Source organism: Lipotes vexillifer, unplaced genomic scaffold (assembly GCF_000442215.2).
Source record: "Lipotes vexillifer unplaced genomic scaffold, Lipotes_vexillifer_v1.1 scaffold440, whole genome shotgun sequence".
NCBI lineage: Eukaryota > Metazoa > Chordata > Mammalia > Artiodactyla > Lipotidae > Lipotes > Lipotes vexillifer.
Genome location: NW_006778543.1, coordinates 863,872 through 873,399, shown reverse-complemented (window position 1 = coordinate 873,399; position 9,528 = coordinate 863,872). Strand labels below are relative to the sequence as shown.

General features: G+C 39.6%; 1 protein-coding gene across 1 annotated transcript in view; it reads left to right on the top strand.

The window, feature by feature from the left end:
* Window positions 1–9,528, top strand: part of COL14A1 (collagen type XIV alpha 1 chain) — a 231,472-nt gene that overhangs the window by 171,473 nt on the left and 50,471 nt on the right. Inside the window, exons 37-40 of the mRNA XM_007451664.1 lie at window positions 187–240; window positions 1,846–1,941; window positions 3,113–3,166; window positions 3,543–3,596. Coding sequence (XP_007451726.1) covers window positions 187–240; window positions 1,846–1,941; window positions 3,113–3,166; window positions 3,543–3,596 — 258 coding nt within the window. The remainder of the gene's footprint in view (window positions 1–186; window positions 241–1,845; window positions 1,942–3,112; window positions 3,167–3,542; window positions 3,597–9,528) is intronic.

Here is a 9,528-nt window from a genome sequence, read left to right as displayed (position 1 = left end):
CAGCAGGAAAAGGTGAATCTGGGGGGTAGATTTCCCGTTCAGGATCATGATGCACATACACCATTACACAATGTGTTGGCCTTTATACAAAATGAGAATTGCATAATCCATATTATTAAGTACAATGAATGAAATATATTGCTTTCAGATTTGTCTTTGTGCTAATGCTTAACATCTGTTTGCCAGGGTGGTCCAGGACTCCGAGGACCAAAGGGCCAACAAGGTGACCTGGGCCCAAAGGTAATATTCTTCCTCCCTCTCACATCACTAGCCATAATATAATTTTGTAGTTAAGTAATATTCACCCTTTGTAGTTTAAAGCTCCTTATGTTTTTATGAAAGTTGTGTCGAAGCCTTTTCCCTTATTCTTAAAAGCTTGTGTTTTTTCATCAAAAAAAAATTTAGTAACTTAAGTGAAAAGAAAGGTTTCTGGGTCAGAAATAGGGTGTCAGTGTTCCAAGTGGTTTAGTTGCTTAGGCAGTTCTTGCTCATATAGTCTTCTTTTCCTCTATCTGCAAAAAAGATGTATCGAGGGAGCACTGAATCACAACTAGGCAGCAGTCCTCCAGCTAATTTCTCAGGTTTTAGCCTCCTCCTCCCCTCCCACCATGTACTGTATAATCAAACACACAGCTCTATTTTCCATTCTCACTGCCCAAGGCCAGCAAATGTGGTGGTTCAGGTTGTACACTGTACAAAGGCACCAACTAAGAGGACCAAGTTGGTGCCAATCCATGTCAAGGCACACATTTTTCTACTTTGCACGAAGGTGGCCTAAGGGATGGCAGAAGCCCAGCCACTGAGTTCAGGCCCCATCATCCTGTACCTGGCTTTTGGCAAATCTTCTAATTGTTCTTCTGGCTCCAGTGGCTTGATTTTTTGATTGATTCTTCACATCTGCCCCCAGATTCATTTCTTTAAAGTTATACTGGATCATATCATACTCTTAAAACCTGCAGTCATGTGTGATTGCCTTGAGAATACAATTCACCCTCCTTAGCATGACATTCAAGGCCCTTTATAATTTACTATCTCATTTTCACCATGTTGCTCCGAATCATCGCTCCAACCATCTTGCTTGACTTACTGCTTCAATATGGTGACGTTTTAAATTTGCATGGTATTTATTCATGGAGAAGAGAACATTGCAATGTTGTTTTACTAGAAAATTGGAAACAAGTAGAGCAAGGTAAGAGCGAATGCGGAGGGTGGGGGCAGGCTTACAGGGGAGAAGTCAGTGAAAGAAGGCTGAAGATAATGAATCAGGTACTACACAGCTCAAAACTCAGACCATAAGATATCTTGTTTTTTTGTTTTGTTTTAGTTTTTGAGATTGTGACACATTTTCTCAGGCAGATACTTGATGTCTTGGCTCCATCTCATACACTACAGGGGAGGCAATGTCCTCAGTAAACGCAGAGGAGTGCCCCAGAGATAGATAGTTCACAGTAGTGAAGGGGGAGAGACTATAGTTGGGCTGGATGGTGTGCACCTTCACAAACCAAGAGGGTGGTCTTGTATCACTTATATCTTTTGGATTTGTTGTGGAGTGTGGGCGTCTAGTTACATAATTGGCACAATGTTCCTCTTTATGTAAAGCAAAAATAAATAAATGAAGTTGCAGCAACTAATGTGTGTTTACTCTTGGTTTACTGATGACACTTTGCCTGGGAGGTGGATCATCTGAGGCTTGGTGTCTTGTTATCTTATGAGTGTTTTCTGTCTTAGGAAAAATTAGTTAATGAAATAAATTATAAACGCCGTTAAGTAGAAATATCTGGGTAGCAGATATTTCTGGGTACCAGAGGATTTAACTTACCTTTGGGATGACTTCTTGCCTTCCAGGGACCAGATGGCCCTCGGGGTGAAACAGGCCCTCCAGGACCTCAAGGTCCTCCTGGACCCCAAGGACCAAGTGGTCTGTCCATTCAAGGAATGCCTGTGAGTTGTGTGTAAACATTCAGATGGGTTTTATCGTTACCACTTCTCCATGAGTTATATAGAATGAACTTTTGTCTTCTGTGCCTTGATAATGATCCTCAGCCTCTTCCAACCCCTAAAAATAAGAACTGAGAAATGAAAGTAATAATTGAGACTTCATTCATTAGCCAATGTTTTGTTCAATGAAGGGGGTCTTTTACAAACAGATATGTGCTTAGGGAGTAGGTATATCCACAGATAATTTGTAGAAAAGAAAGCAGGGCTTGACGTGTGTGGCCCTTTATCTTGTTTGACTAAGTCCTTAGGGGGTGTGATAAAATCTAGAAAGTGACAAATGTTATACAAATTTAAGTTACTCATTTTGCATTTGTAGTAATTGTGGAAATACCTTCAGGAAAGCCGTTTAATTATGATCTTTATCTCGACAGGCCTCAAAGTGTGGTGCTCTGAGTTTTAGATTATAGACAGTATACTCTCTACAGCCACATTTCTTTGTATAAGTTGTTTGTACCAATGAAAACAAATTCAATCCCACTCACTGATTTTTCAGTGATCTTACTAGATGGATCTAGGTTTAAGGAATAAAAACCAATCTCTGTCATTAGTATTTGAAGCATGATGCTTTTAAGCACATTTTTAGCAATCTTTTTGTGCATATGATTGTGTCTCCCTAGCTAAGAAGTCTTTTCCAGAGTTATTTTCACATCTTAGAAAGCATTAACATGCCAGTTTGTATAATTACTACCACTATTACTACTACTAACTATTTGTTGAGGTCCTGCTACTTGTCAGGTACTGTGTTTGCTTTTCCATTCTTATAAATTTCTAGCCAAAACAAAACAAAAATATAGAGAGATATAAGCTTTAAAATCTAAACTATAAATAATACTGAAATATTCAACTCCCCTCACATATTTACAGTATGAGCTTAGCCATATCAGACTGTATACACTGTGTTTAAACTATTCTGCTATATAAACGTTCTGGTCTGTAGGCATGCTTACCTAGGTGGTGCAGCTTATGTGAAAAGTGAAATACGCTGTATTTGGATGTTAGTGTGAAAGCCATTTAATGTTGGAAATGTTAAAAGAGTCAGTGGAGAAAAAGAAAAGACTGAAAATTTACCTGTTTACCTATGTGAACTTAACCCCATGGCCTTTTGGTTATTCAGGGAATGCCAGGCGAAAAAGGAGAGAAAGGAGCGACTGGACTTCCTGGCCCACAGGTATTACTTTTATTTTTTTATTCCGTTGCTCTCAGCTCTAGAGCTTTGCCAAGAAGAAAGCAGACTGTAGCTTCTGAAGTCAGTTGGGATCTTGGCAATGAGTGGTTTCTACACTAAGGACCATTAGCATGTATTCATTTACTTCAGCCCCCTCTTAGGTCCTACTGATGCTCCCCTGGGTGAGCCCTGGTGGGGGACACTTCTTTCCCTTCTGGTGAATAACTTCTGGGTTCTGAATGCTCGGTCAGGAAGGCCTCACCTTTATGCTATCAGGTTTGTTTGGAGGCCTTGATTTATTTCAGGGAAGCTGGGTGAGAGGGTAATTCGTTTCGATAACTTGATAACTCTGCCATTTTCCTGTCCTTGATCTATCTAGGGCATCCCAGGAGGTGTTGGTTCACCAGGACGTGATGGCTCACCAGGCCAAAGGGTAAGGACTTGCCCAAGATTGCTCGTTAGCACAGTAGATTTCTCACCAAGTCACTCTTGCTGTCGGCAAGTTCTATGCAAGGAAGGCAAACCAGGTGTTTTTTTTGTTTTCTTTATTTTTTCCTCCCATCTATCTGCATTCTACCGATCCTGCATCTGTTTCCCTTAACTGGTATTCTTCCATGTCTATAACTTTCCTCAAAACCTAGAAACTTTCATCAGACCTTCCCAAATTAACCACACCTCTTTCTGAATGTTCCCATAACCTGAACATAGTTTGCACTGAATAGTGTGCATTGGTCTAACAGATTTTCCAGTTGTTTCAAATTCTCAAGGAGCAAACCTAAAGGAAATCAAGAATCATATGAATTGGAATTTAGTTATTATGACTCTCTGTAATATTCTCCATTTATTTAATATGCATCCATTATCAATTCCTGGAACCTGTTCAAGTGGACAGCAATAAAAGAAAGTATAAGGATGGTTGAGGGATGAGTTAACAACTAGAGTTTGTTTAGTCAACATGTCTTCACTGAGCCAGGGTTGAGGTTCTTGTCCTCAAAGAGTTTATAGCTTTTGGGGGGGAAATAGAACCAAATAAGAAACATATGCTATAATGGGAGTATTGACAGAGCCCTGTGGGAGCACAAAGAATAGATAACTAAGCTAGACTTGGAGGGTGAGGGAAAGCTTCCCAGAGGGGGCACCGTACAGACTGGATTTCAACTGAGAGATAGAAATTAGCCAGATACATGAGGAAAGGAAAGCTATTGCAAGTAGAGAGGACAGCATATATGGCATATAAAGGAGTGGAGTTGAAGAGAAGGTGGGGCATTTCCATTACTGAATCTAGTTCCGTATGGCTGGAGATTAGACAGCAGTGTGTGTGTGTGTCTGTACGTGCACAAGTGTACACGTGTGTGCACACAGGTGTGGAGAGATTGTCAAGAGATGAAACTGAAATGGTAAAAACAAACTCACAACATCTATTCTTTTTTTCAGACCAAGGATTTTGAGCTTTAACAGGAAGGCAATAGGAAGTCATTACATGTTCAGCAAGGGAGAGAGGCTGGTCTTCCTTAAAAGGACACTGATGTAGACATGTGGGCAGCTGCACAGTTTCTCTCAAGACTGAATTATATATAGTGTCCACCACTTAGAACCAATCCAGTAAAGGACAACACATTTGGTGACATTCCCTGGTATTTCCGGGGACAACTAACCCACTAGGTTAGCAAACGATTGGCTGGAAGGCACACTTCTCTACTCAAACAAGGCTGCCTTTAGCTATACTGCTCAAGAATAAGGAAATCATTTTTTCTATAGGAGTGTAGGTGTGTGAATTTAAATTCCTTCCATGTTGGGTTTTTTTTTTTTTTTTTGGTTTCACATCCAACTTTCATTTGCTTAAAATCTCAGTTTAGTCTCTATCTATCAAATGGAATTAGTTTGTAAAGCATGTCCAGGTGAAGGTATCTAAAAGAGGCATTCTCTAAAAGTTAGATTTATGTAGGTTTCTTGTACATGTGGAAGGAGTGTCTAAAAGTATTTATATGTTTTGGCAAAGGGCTTAGGCTAAAATCCTGTGTGGTTACACACCTAGATTCCTTCATGATTCCTGAAGCTCTGAAAACAGCAATTCTAAAGATTTGGTTCAGTGAATTTACTTGATTTATCCATGCGTAGAGGCTAGCCTTGGCAAGGAACTCCCAAATCAAACATATTGGATTAATGTCTAGATCATTTGGGTTTGGAATTCTTTTAAAACCAATATACCAATGCAGACTTTTTATAAATATTTTGCCATTCTTCCAAACATGTTTTATTCTATAGGATAACAAGTCTTAGAGTGTAATAAAGCGTTAATATATCTGTACATGGATTTTATTTCCCTCTTTCGCTCAATCTGGAGGTAAAACTTTCAAGTGTCTCTAATTCCTATTTTGAAAAATTCTTGGATGGGAATGGAATTGCTTTTTAAAACTGGTTTCCAGAGGATACTCTTTCTTTATAGGGCCATGTTAAAAAAAAAGATTGTGCAAATCCTGTGACAATTGCTTTAGAAAGGATATTTGAGGGCAATACTATTCCAGAGTACAACTTGAGGGGGTGCCGAAAACACAGAATAAAATATAGTGGTTCCTCCTAGAATTGTGTAGCGTGAGGAAGGGACTGCCCTGCTTAAGGGACCACTTATATATTGGGTTGGCCAAAATTTTGTTCGGGAATGAACTTTTTGGCCAACCCAATATTTTTTCAATATCGTAACATCTTAGTTAATAAGATATTAGTTGAGCACATATCTTAATTGAGTACATACTATGTGCCATGTTCTATGCTCAGCCTAGAGAGAGTTGTTCATTACTACCTCCAGAAGGAAATATCCAGAACAGGAGAGACTTTCAATAACTAAAGGAGGCAATTTGTACATCATCTACCAGGAAGAAATAGAAGGAGGAAGTGGAATCAAGACCATGACTCTACCCTGGGGCCAGGAAAACCAATGGGGTCAAGCTGGGAGGAAAGATGGGTGAAAACAGAGTTGGTTAGGAGGCTCTGATCTGTTTAGTCGAGTATCTGGGGTCTTAATGAACGTAAAGGGTCTAAAACAATTAGATAGTTATTTAGCAGGATTGTACAGTTGGAGGTCCAGGACCAACTTTCATAGTGGTAGGAACAGATCTCAGACATGGAGCTCCTTCTTTCTGGTTAGGCTGTGGGAGAGGGTGTTCTTTCTGGTTAGGCTGTGGGAGAGGGTGTTGCTGAAAGAGGTAAGGACAAACAATTAAGATTATTCCTGCTCGGCCTTAGGCTATCCTAAAAGGCAAAGTTGCATTCAGAAAGGAAATAATAATAGTAATAATCATAATAAATAATAAAATAATGACAGTAACAACCATGGCATAGAACAGACTGAGAGCAAACACACTGGATGATGAAACTTACTGCTGAAATGCCTGAGAAACTAATTCCAGAAAACTGTCTGGGGAATCAGGAATACAAGGTTGTTTTCTCTTTTCTTTACTCGAAGCCCTGAAATTACTTCCCATTACTGTGCCTCATTTCCTCTGATCTTGAGTAAGTAAAGACCACTCAAGGCAAAGAAGGAGGAAGCTGGGATAAATATGCATGGTGATGTCCAATCAGTGCTTCTAGCTCCTTGGAGAGTTGCAGAGAGTAGGTGAGTGAGGTGCGCTGTAGGAGTGAGGGGCTATTCCTTACTGGTCATTCTTTCTTTTTAATCTTTGTCTTTTCTTATAGACTGCTAAGAATTCATAGCCCAAAGCTAGAACCATCACCTTGACTGTTAGCTTAGGGAAAGGTTAGCATCCCTTACCCAGAGCCAGTGCCAATGTTACTTATTCATTTAGTCTACAAGGAAGGAGAGCTTAGCAGAGACTAAAAAAAGATTAAGCATCTCCTCTTTAAACAGGAAACATGTTTTCTAATGTTTCTAGCTTATTCTGGCTTTTCCCAAGGGGAATCTTTGACCTGTACAGGCAATCCTGGACCTCAGGCTATAAGCAAGTCCAGCAAAAGTTGGACTTCATTGAACCAGCCTCAGCCTCTTGCTGGGAAGCCAGTAGAGCACAATGCAGGACCACACCATATAAAGCAACAGTGCAAGTGCAGATTTAACAGCCGAATGTATTCAGGCATCAGTTTTCATTCTGAGTCATTGCAGCCAACAGCACCCTTGTCTCATCTTTCTTTTCCACTGTCAATCTTGCCATCTTCCTTTTTGCCTCTTTCCTCTTCTTTTCTTGGTGTCTCTGACCCCAGGGTCCACCCTGTGATCTTTGGGTTCCTCTGATGTAGGTGGATCTCTCATCCCCCACCCTAGACACCCAGGTGGTCCTTAGAGAAACCAGGAAAAACAGGCAAGACATGGATGATAAGTATAAGCAGTGGAAGAAAGAACTGAAAAAGAAAGGAAAAACCCTCTTTTCTAGTTCTGAGGCTCACTCATATCCAAGACTACCAGCTTTCTGTCAAGCATTCCAAATAGAAACTTTTAAAATTATTATTTTCCAATTCTTACTATGGTTTTATAAAAAGTCAGAGAGACAAGAAATAAGAATGACCAGGAGATATATATGTTATGGCACCTGGAAGGTAGTAATTCCTCCTTTGTACCAAGGGTGTTAGTTTTAAAATTCCAAGTAAACTGAAATTGGAATGCTTCCTTCCCCCCAGGTTACTGCTCCCTGCCTCTCCTGTCTTCATGCCATAACCACAGCCTTCCTTTTTCATCTATAAAAGGTGAAATACTCTTAAAAAAGTTCTACATATGAATTCTGCTGAACTTGTGTGGTTATGAGAAGCAGGATGGTCCAGTGGTAAATATCAGAGACTTGGACAGTTAGCCAGACCTCAGTTTGAACCCTAGCCATATGACACTGAACCAGTTACTTAACAAGCCCAAGCCTCACTTTCCTCATCTGTGAAGTGGAAAAAATAATATTCGACTCCATAGAGCTATTGTGGGAATTAATTCATATAAAGAATTTCTATATAAAATTTCAACTTTAGCTGATACAAGTATTCACTATTTTCGATGTAGACCTAATGAGTCAGGACAGTGCAATATTTTATAATGCCTGTCCTTAACATTATTAAGGCACCTTAGAAGATTTTAATGAACTATGAAAAAAGTCTAAAGAAAAAGCAAGTGGCTTGTTGTTTAATTTTCTTGGAGTCCACATTGACAGGACACTTGGAACATGCTTCCTTTTTATGCGGGTTTGATGTAAACAAAGGTCATACTTGTGATGAACGTCCCACTTCATCAAAGCAAGTTGGACTTAAAATATACTTGAAAAATTGAACTTGAGTCAACGATCTGGACTTAATTCCTATCACAAATGTCAAGCTGTGATGAGAGATTCATCTAAGGACTGTTTTGTTAAATACTAAGATTCATGATAATTATCCCCTTGAGTATCTTCCTTCCTCCAGAAGAGGAAATGTAAAAATCATCACAAAGCTAGTGAAGAAAACAACACGATTTTCCTTTTCATGGATCTGAACGGGTTTTTATAAAATCCCAGGAAAACATTCTCCCAGTCAACCACAGTGATGACAGTATATGCAATTGGGATTTGGCAGATTATTTTAATAAAAAGAGCAGAGGCCACTGTCATTGATTCTTGACTAAGTGCAGTGCTTTACAAATGTTATGTTCTCCAGTCCTCAGAATAATCACGAATGCTAGGCACTGTTACCCCATTATATAGACAAAGAATCTGAAACTCAGAAAGTTGAAGTAACTCAAACAATGCCACACAGCAAGCAAGCATTGCAGCCAGGATTATAATCCACTCTCAGGCTCCAACACTGCACTCCTTCCTTCCACAAAATTATGTTAAAGGGTAAAGTGGGATTTTGTTAATATGGGCAACTCTTCCAGTAAAAATATGAATAAGAAGGACTCCGTCACTGAAGATATCTCACCCAGCATTTTTTTGTGGAGAAGGAACCCAATTTGGGTTACTTTCTTGAGGAAGTAGAAATTGATTGTTCGCACATAAGAATATGTTTCTGTGATTACTTTTCACTTTTACTTGGATAGTGGCCCATCCGAGGAGAGAACTGTTACTTAGGAAATTAGTATCATGTTATTACTGACTTTAAAGATGCTTCTATTGGGGCATAGGGTACAAATGCTATCTGTCTTGCACTCTGGTTCTAACGCTGTCCCTTGGGGTCAGGCGAGACATTTTTATATTTGTAAACCAGCAGTTCCACAACTTAAATGACCAAATTGTTGTTTTGTGTTTTTTTTAATATGCAGATTCCTGAGCTTATACCTCAGAGATTCAGATACAAAAGCTCTTGGGTATGACTTAGGCATATATAGTTTTAAAAAAGCTTAATGAGGGCTTCCCTGGTGGCGCAGTGGTTGAGAGTCCGCCTGCCGATGCAGGGGACGC